This window comes from Chaetodon auriga, chromosome 6 (assembly GCF_051107435.1).
Source record: "Chaetodon auriga isolate fChaAug3 chromosome 6, fChaAug3.hap1, whole genome shotgun sequence".
In the NCBI taxonomy this organism is placed as follows: domain Eukaryota; kingdom Metazoa; phylum Chordata; class Actinopteri; order Chaetodontiformes; family Chaetodontidae; genus Chaetodon; species Chaetodon auriga.
The window spans coordinates 14,628,071-14,645,560 of NC_135079.1; the positions used below are offsets into that span (position 1 = coordinate 14,628,071).

The following is a 17,490-nucleotide window of genomic DNA, read 5'->3' on the forward strand; positions in this document are numbered from 1 at the left end:
GTAAAGTAAAGCACTAGCCACAAAAGGAGGATCAAAGGGAGGGTTCTGATGGGTTTTAGCCAGTCATGGAAGCTGTGGTGAAGTGAGTCCCCTGTGTATACAACAAGTCAGCTCTGTTGTGTTAACTCCACTTTTTCAGGCTGCTATAGGCCCCTGTGTGTCAGTGGTAGGATATACAGCAGGTTTGGAAACATTTCATGTCAGCCATGACAGGACTTCTGCTGTCTTTGATCATTCTACCATCACAGTGTCTGGCAGAGAGTTTACGGTCTTTAAGCGTTTGAATAAGCACCCTCCTATCTTTTTTGCACATCTTGTGAAACATTTGGTGTCAGTTGGGACTGTGCAGTTTTTTTTTTTTGGCTGTATCAGTGCCGTTGTAGAACAGTAGGCATGTATTGTAACCATAGTTCTATGATCATAGCCAGAGCCCTTTCTCAGGGCTAAGTTACTCCTCTTTACAGATCATCTTTGCATATCAGCTTATCAAACATTTTCATACACTTTATATGTTCGGCCAGTTAGAATAAGCTTATTCATTCCTGTGAAGCCTGTCCCTATAAAAGAAGTCCAGTAACCCGATTGCTCATCCACTCGGTATTCAGCTACTTGTGAAACTACCTAACCTGACATGCCAGATGGTTTGTTACACAGAACCATCTGGGAAGTCATCCTTGGAAACTGTTTGGAAAAGGTCAAGCCCTTTCAAAAATACTTGGCAGATGATTGGATGAACCATCTGTCTATCACCAGCGACAACGGGCTAACTTCAACCAATCAGATCCACGACCCATGTGATTTAGTGGGAGAGAGAAACTCTTGCTGAAGCCCTTGGGGAGATGAGCAAAAACATCTTTTCCATCAAGAAAAACCTTCAGTGCAGTTCTTTGCTCTTCTTTCAATGAAGAAATACTCTCCAGTTCAGATGTAACTGATGCTATAGCAACATCAAGGCTAACCTCTTTAGGAACCGCCATTGACAGTCATGCTGTCCTCACACCTAAACTATGCCAAGCGTTGCCAGCTGGCTGCCGGTAGTTCCTCATAGGATGCTGATTGGTTCAGAACCGTGGTTCAGCCACAAGTGCATAACTTGAAGCCAGGTAAGATGGATTCTTGGCTCACCTGATCTCTCAAATTCAGCCACCTTGAAAGGTAAGAAACTACCTGTTCTGACTGTAATCATAGGGTTATAAATATGTAACATTCTATGTTAGACAGGCGTCACCTTTAAACTCGTCTTTTCCTTCACAATATAACATAAGCCTGACTGACTGCAGAAGCAAAGTGGAAGAGCGATGGGGTGACTACCTTCCCTTTATGGACTTGCTACAAAATGGTTGAATGGGCTCATCCTGACTGGCTAAGCATGTAAATGTAAATTTCCAGTGCAGTGCTGTGCAGCGGTCAATGGCTAAGCCTATAAAGCTCTGCCGGAGGAAATAATACACCGCCTTATGTTTTGTTTGTACAAGCAGAGTCTTACACTGCTTTTATTGTTTGTTTGTTTTGTGCGTGTGTGTGTTTGGGTGCATGAAATCGTCTAGATAGGTCAGTTCTTTGGCGAGGTGGATCCTGTGTTGATGATCAACCTGGTCAACACCTCGCTGTATTCTTTCAACAAGACCTATGACTACCAGTCTGTCTGCGACCCAGAGAGAGACAGCAAGGCTGCAGCAGGACCCCGCTCTGTCTATGTGGTGAGATACTCACTCACACAAGCCGTCAAACAGCAGTCACTCCCTCTCAGATTATTACTGTTTACGTGTTTATGTATATACTGTGCTTAGCCCTCAATCTACATGCTGGTATGGATGGGAAAACTGTTGATAGAAGCTTGTGCTGATTCTTGATTCTTCCGGTTTCTAATATTATGATTGTGTATTGTATTTGTTTTTGGTTTCTAGATTCACAATAGTAATATAAAAGAGCCAAATAAAAAAAGAAAATCATGAATCATGCCTGAATGATGTTTTTTCCACCCCTATCTGTTTTATTTTGGAATTTCTTTTCCTGCCCTTCTCCAGCCTACCATTGCAGACTTGCTCAGTATTGGCTGGTGGGCCTCCAGCGCTGCCTGGTGAGTGTACAGTTTATGTGTTTTCTGTGTTTTATTTCTTGCCCTTTTTGTGTTTGTCTGTGTGTGTGTTTTAGAGTAGGAGTACATTTGTACTTCAGGGTAGAAGTTTGTTTGGGAGTGGGCTTGTATGTTGTTGAGGGGCCGTGTAGGACAAGGGCAGTTACACAACGTTGTGCTGCATCACCGTCTGTATGGCTGTCCAACGACAATATAACCAGATTTTGAAAATAGAATGACTGATCCTTCCCTTGACATTTACATCACCAGTGACTCTAGCCTTAGACAGATGTGTGGCTGTTATTAAATAGTGTTTAGTTGTTCAGTGTAAGTAAGTTAAAGATGGTCGGTTGACTCATCCATGTGACTCATTTCTTTTTTCATGCTCTGTGTCTAGGTCGATACTCCAGCAGCTCTTCTTTGGTCTCATGTTTCCCAACCTTCTAGAAGCAGGTGAGCAACAAAAGCTGTGATTGTGTAAAGTGTAACCATCAGCCGTATTTACAGTAGATGAGGAAAACAGTACTTTAATCCCTTTCACGACTTTCTCACTCTGTTTTTCTTCGTTAAACCTATTTCTTATGTCCAGCGGAGTCAGCAGATGAAGACATACCAGATGCCATGTTTAAGGAAAGCTGCATCACAGAGCAGACTCAGTACTTCTTTGACAATGATGAAAGATCCTACTCAGGTGTTCTGGACTGTGGAAACTGTTCCCGGTATGTGAGCGTTTCTTCGTTGGGTTGTTTGTGCGCAAATCTGTATTGTGTGCTTCCATTTCAGTGGCTCAGTCCACTGTAAATGCATTGTGTTATTAAAAATATGCCACCTCTTACTGTATGGTCTTCCTGGACATCCTTGTGTTTAATGGTCTGCGGGGATGAGTCCAGAATAGGGTTAGTTTCCTGGCCTTTTTCTGTTTTCCAGCCTGATTTCAGGCAGCTGTTTTCTGATGAGTTCTGATCAGACCCAGATTACCTTGATCTGTCAGTGACCGGAATTGCAGAGGGAAGCACAAAAGCTCTTTTATCTGGTTTTCTTCCTTTGCTCTCTGGCTACACTTCAAACTCACTAATACACACATTCACAGACCACTGCACATTTACTTTGCTCTAACCTCCTTTTGTGTCAATTTGGGCTGTCTGAGGGGGTTAAATATGGCTGTAATTACTGGGCGTTATGAGTCCCACGTGTCTGGTGCTTTACTCCCCAATGTTAACGACTGTAGACACAGAAACTTTCATGATGACCATAAAAAGCCAATCACAAGGGGACAGAGGAGGTATGAATGTGTACGTATGTGCACAACTGCACACGTACCTGCATGTGCATGCAGCATATACTGTGTACTCTATATACAAATTCAATCTTTTGTAGAGAATTGTTATTCGAGTTGCATGATATACTTGCACCACAGGAACATTACTGTATGAATACTGCATAGAGTCTTTTTTACCAGAATGTGTGTGCGGCCATGTGTGCTTTCTAGGATGTATCGCGCCGAGAAGCTGCCAAACACCAACCTAGTGTTCCTGATCACGGATGCCAAGGCAACGTGTTTGTCATGTGACCCCAGGCCGCTACGACAGGCTGAGCAGCCCTGTATCCTTTCACTCAACTCGTAAAAATCGAACATTGAGTTACACTTCCTTTTTACTTTCCAGTCCTCCATCCATCACCCTTATGACAGGGCTTTAAACTCTCAATACAAGGACACACACCTAAGGAGTTTGCAGTAGGTCCCCCCTGAACATTCACGGGTGAACAGTAAACCAGATGCACGGCATATGAAAGCCTGTCTCACATTACTCCCAGATTAGATTTCTTTGTTAAAAGTCATGCGGTCTGCATGCTGCCATCAGGTTGAATTAAGCTTCCTGCTGGTGTAAGGCTACAGGTGTCATCATCAGAGGTCACCATGGGGTCACAACAAGGGCCTCCAGTTGCTAACAAGGATACCACTCAACGCACACACACACACACACACACACACACACACACACACACGCACACACACACACACGCACACACACACACACACACACACACACACACACACACACACACACACACACACACACAAACTGACAGACATATAGTGCACACATGTTGCTCTAGCAAACACCTATGACATGGCTTAATGATGAAGATTAATTTAAATGTCATCCTAACAATAGTGTTTATGTTGTCAGGGACACAATGGCAAAATGCCTTGCAATCGCTGGCATCATAATAATGCTAAACCACATAGAGTGTAATTATTTCTAGGACTGCCTTTCCTCATTCTTTTCTTTATCTCTCTTAGATGTAAATAGAAGATCAGCAAATATCTGGAAGATAAAAAAAAACAGGGAATCTCCAGCCAAAGCTGATGAGCTGGAACTACATGAGGCTTTTTGGCAGGGAAACTGAGAGTCAGCATATCATTAAATTGCTGTGGTTAAAAGTGTTAAAAGTGCACTGTTGATGGTAAATCAAATTTTCCTGAGAGTGTCTGTTCAGCCGAAGGTCCAGACCCGTGCGAGCTGGCTCAGAATCCAAGATACCGCAAAGGGCCGGATGTGTGTTTTGACAACAATGAAAATGTAAGACGCGACCGCACACGTGCCTTTGTGCAGAGAATAATCTGGAAACAGCTCTATTAGGCAGGCTTCACAGTTGGCCTCTGTCAATTTCTGCCTGGGTTTCATCAGTGCTCAGCGCTGTTGGCAGCTTGCTCTTCCACTCTGATCCATACTTGATTTATTCCCTCAGTTTATTCTTTATTTATTGATTTATAGTTATTTTTATTTCATTGATTTTGCATGCAATTATCACTCAATTGTTTTTATTTCTCTTGTTTAATGCGCTCTCTTCACTCATAATTTGCCATTCATGTTCTGTGATTCTCATTTTTGTGCATCCCACTGGCTGCTGCTCTTGTCTGGCAGGATGAGCCCTTGTGTCCAATCAGCAGAGGTTCGACATTGAGCCCCACACCTCTCCTGTTGTTTCTGGTGCTAAGTTCAGGGTCAGTGTCCTCACACAGCTTCATGCAGCTTCATTACTAGCTTATTAACCTCTATGATTTTTTACTGTTCCTGGAACACAGCAATGTGCTTGGCAAGGGCAAATCACTACAATGTCATGCCAATCCTGCCACATTTAATATTTCTTAATATTTCTTATGTAATTTGCTGGATAATATCTGCATCATTACTCATTAACCTATTTTAGAAGCATTCAGGCCACTTTCTTACGCATTCATATAATTTGAGGAGGAAATGGCCCACTAGAATAAGAAAATAACGCACTGTAATAACAAACAGTTGGAATGCATTTCTTTGTTGCATGCCTGTCAACCCTTACACAAAGCTACATGTCTCTTTGCCATCTTTTTTTTTTTTTTTTTGGTTTGGTTTGGTTTTAGTTTTTCATATCTTTTTACCCTAACAGATGGAGAGCATACTAAATCTTGGCAGTTGAAGTATTAAATGAATAGCAAACAAAAAAAACTGTATGTAAGTATGTAAGAACATTTGGATGTATTTTGCCTCTAACTGAGGTCGTTTAGGGTTTCAGCGATTACAATGCAATATTCAGACATGACTCAGACAGTAGCAAATGTGCGCATGTTGATTTCCTTGAAAAGACCTGATGGAAGTTTATATATTGGACCATTTGAGCTAAATCAGTAAAACAAAGGAGCGAGGTGGATAAATCATGTGTGAGATCATTACATCACCACCCAACTTTGAACAGTTTATGAAACGTCAAAATATTTGGAAAAAATATTTCCCATATCTTTGTGAACTCAGCCTTTCATTGTCCTCTAAAGGCGTAGATCATACACATAACAGGCCACTAATTCATGCGCCTGCATGTTTATATTGTGGAGAGGCTGTGTTGGGAAGCAAAGGGAAGGGGACGAATGGCTGAGGAAGTGGATGAACAGAGTAAAAGCAAGCCGTCTCCCTTTTCCTCTTTCCATCTCTCCCATTTTGGCTCAGCTCCTCACAGGGAGACAGTTTGTGTCCAGGCCTGTTCATTTTGTCACTGGTGTAAACAGAGGAAGCTCCACATGGCTTTCCTGCCCTTTGAATGCAGAAGACTCCCACCTCTTTCTGCTAGGCCTTTGGCATGCACGGATATCCTGAATACTCCCATCAAGTACAAAAAAGCCACACACTGCAGTAGGCAGGTGCATGTGCATAGACACACACGCACGAAAAGCAGAATGAGGTCTGGGACACCTCTGTAACTGCAACAGAGCATTTAAATTAATAATTCATTTTAGGAAATAGGCTTGTTTGCTTTCTTTCCAGGAGTTAGATGAGAAGACTGATAGATATCTGTTTGCTTAGCACACAGACTGAAAACAGCTAGCCTGGCCCTGCATGCAGTTAAGACATAGTCTGGCACATTTTCTCTGTAGGACCATAAGTTGTTTTGTAGGGATTAAACAAATGAGGCACGTCTTAATTATTAAGCATTTTAGGTGCTGGTAGGTGGATTTGTTACCTTTCTAACTCTCTGCAAGAAAGTGAATAGATGTATTGCCTGAAATGTCAAACTATGCCTTTAAAATGACCTATAGACTTACATATAAGCTGTATTGTAATATGATAAGATACCAATGAATAAGATACAGTGCAATTGTGTACTGCTCATTATTGTTAGGAGCAGGCATAGCGATGATGGTGCTAGTTATAGTGGAGCTAGAGACTTTTTATCAAACTGACTGACAACTGATTCGTCCAACAGGAAGATGATTCTGACTGTGGAGGAGGGACCTGCCTGAGCCCGTGTCTTTTGCCAATGCTTGGGCTCCAACTGCTGCTTTTGTGGCTCATCACATCTTTACAACACTCATGACCCCTACACAGACAGACAGACACACACACACACACACACACACACACACTGATCATCATCTCATTTCAAGAGGCCAGACCATGCTCCAGTTATGCCGTCCAGGATGTATGCAGATTATTTGCAACAAGACATTTTTATCAGCGTTTCCATTTTCCAATGCCAAAGGGTGCTCATTGATTTCCTCCTTGTCATTTTCAAAAATAGGGACACATTTAATGTGCTCAGCTGCATTCATTTCCATGATATACTTAATACTGGTGCAAGAGTAAGAGCTAACCAAACCCTTTAATTCTGCCTAATTTGTTTCTCTGATTTATTTAGCGGAGGTTGAAGAGTCGTCCCACTATGCCAACTAAATATCATTCAAAGACTGAATGTTCACTGACAGCGTTGATTTGTGTAGATGTCGATATTGTTTGTTGCTGATTATATTATTGCGTATGAATCATTATGCTGTAATGATTTTATTTTGGCAACCAGTGCAACTATGAAGAATATCCCTTTTGTTTGAGTGTTTTTAAATGTATTGTACCTATCTATTTATCATTTCTTGGGTACTCAGAATCAACTAGCATTTCATGACTAGTTAGGTCTTGTATTGTAGCAGCATGTGCTCAGTACAGAGCTAAAGACAACACCAATACTCTGACACCAAAGCTCCACACAGTATTAAGGACCGCAGATGCACAAAAACCTACTACACAGAATCTGCAGGCTAGTTTATTTTAAGAGATTCCTCAGATGTGGGTGCACATCAGTATTCAAGTTAGGGCGTTAGCTAGGTAGATAGTGAGATCAGAGAGCACCCATTTTCAAATCTATTAGGATATTACAATTTCAAATATGTTTGTACTTGGTCTGACAGCTTTGGTTGTCTTCAATTTGATGCATCAAATTCCCAGTGCCTACATAGTAGCTCAAACAGTCTGTTATCTGAATGAAGCAATGCATCTGAGTTGTATTCTTACCGTGTGCGCTTCTACGCTAATGCTTGCTGCAGCACAGCAGAGAGGGTAGCCCTTGCAGTGACGTGTCGGTAGATCAGAAAAATGGGCCAAAACTGCTGCAGTTCTAATTTATGTGGCCCAGACAACAATAGAAGCAACCAGTGATTTTGATTGTGGGAGAGGAATATAATGTTCTTCCACGGTCAAAACAAACCGAAACCAGACTCGAGCTCGCGTTCCAACACTCTCTTTATTAGTCCTGTTTCTGTTACCTTTCCGGATCACCAGTCTCAGGAGCCAAGATGACTTGTGAATGAGATCAGCATAACAAAATGACTGTTTGTTTTTCTTCTCCTCGCTGTTCTCCTCCTTATGCTTGTTTCCTCTTTGTGTTGCTCTATAAGTGCTGTGAAGCAGACGCTGAAGGCTCAGTGTCGAAAAGCTGCAATGTCATGGGATGAGCTTGTTCTGTGTTTGAACGCTGTCTGTACCCACGGTCAGCATCAGGGCCTGTTGGAGAGAACTTTGAGAATACACTCTGTACCGCTGGTAATTTTGCATTGCCTTACTTTACCATAAGTCATAAAGATCACTCATAAGTGTTTCAGTTTTCCTCTTTTTTAGCCATTTGGACTATTAAAGTTGAGTTCTCTCCACTTCGCCGTCATGGTGACCTGATGGTGTTGAGTGTTCAGGTTATGCCTGCCTATCAAAGTCGCGTGTTGACTTGTGTATTACCCCGGGGGTCCCGTGTCTATGTGCAGGCATGTGCGTGTCCCTCTGATATCTGATTGTGCTTTAATACTGTATATGAATTACTCTTTTGTGGAACTTGACTAGCCTGAATAAATTTTGTATACATTTGTACACTAATACTATTTACTGTATAAAAGAGAAAACGAAAGAAGAGAAAAATGTTTATAATATGGTGTTGATTATTGTGCAAATATAATATATTCACAATAAAAGTGTTGTATTGTTATGACCCGAGGTGCTCCTTTTCTTTCCGTCACATCTGGCCATGTTGCTTTGGCTCCACTGGGAGCACACCAAACATGTCATCCTTCCTGCACAAAGAGACAGCTGCTGAGACTGGGAAGTGCATCTGCATCTGAGTTTCACTGTTTTTGTGTATGAAGTAAGTGTGGATGATTGCTGCTTTGTCACTGCCTGGTAAAATAAAATCATTTCGAACCTTTGTGATAGGGTGTAGACAGACGTATGCTATGTTGCACATGTAACCACACTCAGCAGTCACGGTGTGCTATTTTTGGTTTTGATCAAAATGTGTATATGTTGTGATTTTTTGATTATATAAATAAAACTGACTGGACTTGACACTTCTATATCACTGCAAGAAGGTGCGAAGTTAAACCAGTGAACGTCAGCAAAAGCAGAGATTGATAGGATAAGCTTAAGTTAGGCATTCATACGGGCTGCTTAATGTGTTTACTGCTGAGGATTAATGAATGGAAATATGGACATGTTTGAAGTTTCAAAGAAGCTGCAATTCCTTTTCCTTTTCCAACAACCTTTAATCTCATTTATAATGAGGTTGCTTCACCATAAAACCACACTGGGCCAAATATGAGTGCCTATAGCACACACACACATTAATGTACAGGTGAAAAGGCCACCCTGGAGGATACTTAATTGCACTTTTAAAAAATTCCATGAACCAGTTATTTCCTGTTTGCTGTTCTTCCTCTTTCATCCTGGAGTGCAAACCAGCACATACACACACACACACACACACACACACACACACACACACACACACATTTTCAAATGAATGAGAAGGACTGAGACTGAGGAGTGAGAAGAGCAACAGAAGCTCCCTCCAAATGAAAAGCTTCACTGTACGTGTGGTGACACAACATGGCAGACTGTGTCCCAGTGAGTTCTGACTGAGGCCTTATCCCTGTGTTTCTAATTTTGTGACGCCTCTGGAAACATTATTGACACAGACAGCTCTGCCATCTCCTGCCCGGAGCAGCAGTAGAAAGCCAGATGCTTGCACCAGAGTTACAGAGTAGTTGTATAATACTTGACGGTATTTGTGTTTATCTGATGGTAATCTAAGAATCAATATGGCCACAGTTTTAAGTGGAGAGTATAAAGACGTTTGTTTTTCTTGGAGATGTGTCAGACTGGGAGGTCTTCGTATGTGTGCTATATGGTGATATTTAGAAGGGAGGTTGTAACGGGATACTCTTGTAAATGGGGATGAGGTCGTAGCCTTTAACATGCCTTGCTTAAGAAGTTACAGACGCAGGAAAAGCGAGGACAAGTTCTGCATCTCTTTTCAATTTGTGATTTAGAATACTTCGTAAGTCACAAAACCACAAGAAGAGAATGAATTAACTCCACTTAACATAAAAGTCGCACATAAAATGAAAACTCACTTGTTTTTGTGTTTTGTTTTTTAAACAGCTTGTTTCTTATTTTTGTAGTTCTGGGCATCGATCCTTTCACTAATGAAAACTCACTCAGTTTGATTGCTGACATATGGGGTCGCAGAGTGCTGTGCTAATCATGGCTTAACTGAGTCAGTTGCAACAGCTTCCCTTTTTTTTTTTTTTTCTCCGTTCGATGCTAACTTCTTATTTTCCCTCTGTTAGACAGTTGCCTGTCAAAAGTGACATCAGACATGGTTGGACAGCAAGAGGGGATGAAATGCAATAAGGCTTGCAGACCAGAATCAAACCGTGGGATTGCAGTCTCGGCATGAGTCTCAGACCACTGGCCAAACACAAAACAAGTCTATATTTTTACCACCTTATTTAAACCATTTGTTTGGAAAAGAAAATGAAGTTAAAATCATGACGTAGTCTGTTAGAAATGCTTCATTTTTTGTTCTTCTGGTTTAACTTTGAACGACCACACTTGCAGAATATAGCAAACGTGTGCACGTGTTGATTTTCAAAGGATGATTACAATAAACAGTTTAGGATCGTCCTTTCTTTTGCATCAAAATGAGTCAATTGGGTTGAATTAGGGATTTGTTAACTGCATGTCTGAATGCTAAACTTCATTCTGACCTGTTCTTTTCAATCAAGATGTTGATGCAATTGTTCTATTATTATTATGATGTCCAACACAACAATGATTCATACAAGAGAGGCATTTAATTTGAGTGACAGGGTTTTTTTTAACTTCTTTAACAAGTACCATTTTTCAAATACAATTTTTCAGCTTTTCATTTTTGTCTGCTGATCCAACACATATTTGCGCTGAACACCAATGGTGTTGGGTTTCCCAAGAGCAGACATTTTACCCAGTCTTAATCCTTCAGAGCTGGAACTGTATGACTCATTGGTGGTTATTTTAGAGTCTGAGAGTGGCTTTTTGGGTTTGTTCCATTAATTGCAGGAAGTGACACATGAGATTGATGCTGCATCAACAACATGACCCATGACTGGATCTGCAAGCATCAGCATGTCATTAGTAAACTCCTTTAAAGTTCATTAACATTATTTTGATAGTAATACCACATCCATTTGCGTAGGTTTACCAGCAAATGCTATTTTTGGAACAGTACTGCAACCCAATGACGCTTTGATTGTACCATTAGCGCCACATTTAGTCCCAACACTCTCAGCAGCCTCTGGGTCATGACACTCCTGGGGCAGTCAACCCAAGTCTTAATAAGCCTCCCTCAATCTGGTAACTATGATGTGGTTTACATTAGCTGCAAGATTTTTTTTAATTGGCACCATTTGCTTTTTTTCTAAATATGAAAAAGTGTACACTTCCTGTAAGCAGCAATGGAAGGTCACAGTTTTTCCGTCACCATAAAACACAGCAGAGCCAAGGGCATCGGGGTCACTGAGGTCCTGTAGTGAAACTCTGACATCCTGTAAAAGAAGCTAAAATTATTCCTTACGGTGCATTGAAGACTTCCAGCACTGTCGGCGACTGCTGTCTGATTGAGAGCATGGTTACATCTACTGTGTGTTTTCCTGTATGAGACACATTCTTTCTCCCCAGACTTGGATCAAACAGTATTTGGAGATAAATCTTAATGTTTTCGCTAACCATTATGAAACTCTTAATGGGTTTTGTTTGCCACAAAAGGAAAATACAGATAGTGTCAAATAAGTTCTTAATCACAAAAAAAGGATCCTAAATAGGCGTCAGATATTTTCCTGTGATTGTTCAAACTTTTTGGCACCTGTTCTTACAAACCCCCACCCGACCTGGCAACAACGTAAGCCAAAGAAAACCCTAAAATATATTTGCAAAATGGAGAGGAGAAAGATAGTGTGAGACAAACTGAGGGTTGGAAAGAACACCAAACACAGACTTGGCTTGGATTATCAGGAAATGCCATGGCCTTTTCCAAACCCATAAACATAACCACACACTTGTCTTTTCTCACTACCTTGGTTTTTCCCTCTTCTCTTCTCTCAGATTGTAAGCATGCTGTACATGCGTCCGAGTGTGTGTGCGCTCAGCGTGATTGGCAGGCATAACACTAGAAAACTTCGTCCAGGTGAACAGTCTCAACGGGACACATTCCATTCCAGCCCAGATTGGGGACTGATTTGTGGATTTTTCTCTGTGTTTAGAGTGAGGCCTAACATACATTAACTGGTAACATGAGGTGTTAGATTTGCAGGGGGCATGTGCATTCACCAGGGTTAAAGAATATGCATCATTCTCTCAGTGGGATCAGGGATTTTGTGAAGTCTCTTTACTAAGAATTTCTTGTTACTATGATATCTAAACCCATAAGGTGCTTTAAAGGTATCCTGAGTTTTTTTAGGCACTAATAATGTAATGGAGCAATGTTCTAACCATTTTTTTTTTTTTTTTTTTTTTTGTATCATGCACTCATACAAAAAAATGTACATGCATGCGTGTGAGCATGCAGGCCTCTTGATACACATTTCTGCTGCTGGTTCCAAGCTTTTCCACTGACTGACAGTTGTTGGTGACAACAAGCACAGAAATATCCACAAACGCAAGGATGAGCAAGACTGCAAGGTAGCGACCGGTCACATCACGCTGATACATTACGTTCCATTAAATACTAGAAAAACCTCTAGTCTCAGAATAACTATTTGACCTAACACTCTTCTCTGATGAAGAAAATATAAACCAAATAGCTCATATTGTACAACAGCTGCATGCGCTATGTGCAAATTAAATGATGAGATATTCATGGTGCCCAGAGGATGAATTGACTCTAGTTATCCTGCCATATCCTGCCATTTGTTAAATAGCACTAAACACAAAGTGCAACCGATGCTATGGGAATGTTGTTATTTTTGCAGATGTTTGGTCATAAACCAAAGTCTTTGACAAACTGCAATTTTGACTTGATGATGGTTCGATGATAGACTGTTGTTCATCCTCTGGGAACCATGAATGTCAGTACCGTTTTGCCCCCAACATCTGGTACATGTTGAGATTCTTTATTCCATAAGTGAACCCTCTGGCCAGCTGGTGGCGCTAGAGAGAAATCAGAGAGCCACTAAAGTCTGTGAGATTCATCCTCATTCAGTAGTGATGTGTGTTTCTTTCTTTGATTTTTTTCCCCAAGTCCCATAAAAACATGCTCACAAAAATGACAAAAGAAAAGATCATCAAAAAACAAGATAGATCAACAGACAGGAAGAGAGTGAAATACATCACATGATTGTGCTTGCACACTCTTTGGTGAGTGTTGCCCCACCGGCAAGTTTGTTTTGCAAAGGGGTGGAGTGGTAGAACTTTAACAGCTGGCTCCTAAAGACCCCACAGGGCATGTTTATGTGTTTTCATGCTTCAAGTTACCTGTGTGCGTGTCTGGCGAATCACTCAGGTGGGTTCTGAAGACCCAGGCTGTCCCGCTTGCCCTACGCCATGTTCACCATCAACATGTTAATTACACATATGAGGTCTGACACAGACACATGTGGGATGAAATGTACCTGCTGGCCCAGAGCGACTTTTTTCCCCTTCGTTCTTTAATTTTACCGACCAGCCTCCCTCCCCTGTGTGTCTCCAGTTCTGCGTGAGTCATGTGGGGGTAAATTAGCAGTAAGCAGCAGACAAGACAAGCTGACTGTTAGCAGATGTGTAAGAAATGAGGAAACACAGGTTTAGGCACTATTTTAAGACCTGCTCTCCCCTTTCCCCTTTTCCTCAGGCAGTGTTTTGGTTTCCTATCTTGGCTTTCATTTTGTGGCCAAGCAGTAATTATTCTTTTGTAGTGATAGACGAATTTGGAATTCTACAAAGTATTTCACTTCATGCCAAATTCCAGGTTTTGGATATTCACTTTGGTGGCATGTATTGTATTTAATCACTTTACTGTTTTAGAGATCTTCACTGATTAGAGTAGATTTTATGGAATTCAATTCATTGTGACAAATTTTATTTTTAGTAACTCTGATTCAATTTCAAGCTCTAATTAGCAGGTTCCAAAGGGAAGTATAGATACTAGGCCGAGTGTAGACCACTGTGTTCAGGAAGGTTGTTTCAAAAATAAACATTTGTATCTGAAAGCGAGACAATAGCTAGCTACAAAATAGTCCTTCCTTTACAATACAGTGTATAAATACATAAACAATATAGGCTGTGCATGTAAGCATGACTTATTTGTGTGTGTTTTCCAGTTTGTTTTGGTTTTGTGCATCTCTGAGTGACTGACATCTGCTGTCAAAGGGCTGGCACAAAAGAGTGTGCGTGGGATGGTGATGTGTTTGTGGGACACACTTCATGTGTACCATGCTAAAGGATGTGTCATTTAAACAGTTATGGTTTGCATGGATATACAAACTCACAAGGCCATGTTGTTGATGAATTGTTCCAAGGTTCTGTCTCAAATGTTCACATCAACACCCATAAACACAAGAGGAGGGACGGACAAAAGGCTGAATAGGGACTGTGCACTGAGAACTGGACATGTTCTGTTGAACTGAAATGGTTGGTGTGTCTTTACTCAATGTCTGGCAACATAAGAATCATCTTGTTAAAGTGTGTGACTGCATTTATAGTATTTGTTGTAAGTTTTACTCACAAAAATATAATCACAAAAAAAAAAAAAAATTAAATCCCAAGCTCTTTCCAAGACACATCTGCAGACATGATAGCTTTGTTAAATTTGGAATGATTCAGCACATTGGCGGTGAGTCATTAGTAAAACCTTGCTCTCGACTTTCTGTGATCGATGGTATAAGTTTCAGTATGTCAGCGACAATGAGGAAAGCAGTTGTTCACTGTTAGAGAGTGAATTATCGGAAAGAAAAATCCATGACATATTGAGTGGCTCATATCTGTTATGGTCCTCTGATCCTCTTTAAAGCTATTTCTAGGGATGTGTTAGTGACTCACTCTGCTTATATGCATAATAATGAAGATGTGGTAAAACTCCAGCTTTACATTTCTGTCTGCTGCCCACTCTCCAGCTTTTTTTCACAATCTGAAAAATCACATGGAAATGTGACTTGAAGGCAGACCACATGGCTGCAATGAAAATAAAAAAAAAGTCTGGTTTTACACAAGTTTTATCTGAGAAGCCATATTTTCAAACTGTTTGTATGGACAGATTGTGCGTGTACGTAGTTTATTTGTGTTAACTGTCAGCAGATCTCAATTACGAGCAGTGACTACAATCACATGCACTGACAACAGGAAGTGTGTGTTTGTTTAAAGGAGGATCTCTTGACACAGTATCTGTGTTTACAGCATCGAGGGCCACCACACTGTCATCACTAACCCCAACACACACACAAAACACACACACACAACTCCTGAATGTCTTTCTTTCCTCATTAGAGTGAAATACCTGAGCCACCTCTACTCCGTACTCCCATACTTCCTCAATTCCACTTTCCTTATCTCTCCCTGTCTCACTCACTACTATCATACTGTCTGGCCCCTATTCCTGTCGCCTCTTCTTTCAAATTTCCATTTCGCTCCATCCTTTGTACATAAGGTCATACGGTTGAAGTCTGGAAGAGAGGCTGGAATGAGTTGAGGTCACAATAAAGTCCAACTAATTTGCTGTAATGAAAACATGCCCATACGGATGCATTCACTCAGATACATGCACAAAAGACTAATAGTATGCAACACATGACTTGCAAAATGCACACTAAACTTCCAAACAAATCTGCAGGAAGTCTATTAATACTCAGCACACTCCACAAATATGCGCTCAGACAAAGCAGCCTTGAGCACACTGGTCTGTATTGTACCCTCCTGCTACAGTCAATCCATTTTTCTCACATTGCTCTTCATCTACACCCTCTCAGTATCAACTTCTTCATTTTCCATATCATCTCCATCTCCCACTGAACTTCCTCCCTCCATTACCAGCTGCATGAAGATATGAAGTTTCTGGCAATAACCAGCCACAGATGTGAGGAGTCTTGAATGGTGACGGCACTCATATGTGCGAGCAGTGGGCTACCGGGTCTTTCTAATTTCCATCTTCTAGCAGAAGCCGTGGCTCTCTCAGACGCAGTGAAAACACCCACTGAATTCTTGCTCGGAGAGTCAGTAATGAGATTGTGGTGATGAGGGCTTTTTGTTGCAAGCTCAAACTGCTGAAGGTTATCCAGTCATCTGCTGCTCGTTATGTATGAGCATGCGTGTTTGTGAATGCGAGTGGAAAGACAGAGGGAAAAGAGGCCGAATGCATGTTTGCCTGCAGGAAACAGCATATGTGGTTGCATTGCATGTGTATGTACCATAAAGAAAGGTTGGAGAAAGAGAAAGAAACTGAGAAACAAGGAGACTCGTGCTCCGCTCCAGTGAAAGTATCTGACTCATGGATGATTGTTTATTGTTGCGAATGACTCTGTGGTCCTCTCAGGAAGCTGCAGGAGCATTACTCATTGAACCAGAGAGAAGACAGAGATGGAGTCCGTCTCCTCCTGCTTATTTATCCACCTATTTCTCTGTTTTGTCGTGTGTACATGCTATCAGTTGAAGGAAAATACCAGGAATCCCCCAATGCAGTAACCCCCAGTCTTACACTGTGATAACTTATGTGATTTCTATTTACTGCATCCCATCTAACTGTCACTGGAGGACAGGAGAGCTGCCCTGTTACTGCCGCATCAGAGACATTTAGAGAAAATGCCAAGGCCAGCAAAGTGTCACGTCTCCTATCTCATGCTGTCATCACTGGAAATAGAGATGACACTCAAGAGATGGATTGTCCTCATCCACCCCCCACCAGCAACTTCACTTCTTATCTGACACAGGGAGGAAGGAGGAAAGTAGTGTAAACAACCCTGCACACTTACATCCCCACTGAGTTTCCAGTTGCTGACAAGTGCCTGCCAATATCAGCTTCACTTTAGAAACAGTGCTGCTTGGTGATGTGAAAAAAAAAAAAAAAAAAAAAAAAAGATACAAGAAGATGATTGAGTGGGATGCTGCTGCGTGACAAAGAGGGATGGACAGAATCAGCTGAATAAAAACAATTATTATTATTATCGTATTCTTCAAATTGTTGTTTTGAATAAATAGATATTGCACAGATCAGAGTGTTCAGATGTTTTATATGTTTATATATTCAATCGCAGCTCTCAGCACTGTAAGACTTATGTTACATTCTGAGGAGGCCTTATAACTCTTTGTACTGTATGAATAGCATGCTGTTGGGCAGAT

General features: G+C 41.2%; 1 protein-coding gene across 1 annotated transcript in view; it reads left to right on the top strand.

Annotated features, from left to right (window-relative positions):
• Positions 1–8,091, top strand: part of LOC143321779 (voltage-dependent calcium channel subunit alpha-2/delta-1) — a 56,743-nt gene extending 48,652 nt beyond the window's left edge. The window contains exons 33-39 of the mRNA XM_076732417.1: positions 1,548–1,700; positions 2,028–2,080; positions 2,475–2,530; positions 2,667–2,796; positions 3,567–3,679; positions 4,580–4,662; positions 6,821–8,091. Of these exons, the coding sequence (XP_076588532.1) occupies positions 1,548–1,700; positions 2,028–2,080; positions 2,475–2,530; positions 2,667–2,796; positions 3,567–3,679; positions 4,580–4,662; positions 6,821–6,931 (699 nt within the window). The 3' untranslated portion in view covers positions 6,932–8,091. The remainder of the gene's footprint in view (positions 1–1,547; positions 1,701–2,027; positions 2,081–2,474; positions 2,531–2,666; positions 2,797–3,566; positions 3,680–4,579; positions 4,663–6,820) is intronic.
• Positions 8,092–17,490: the final 9,399 nt, after the last annotated feature.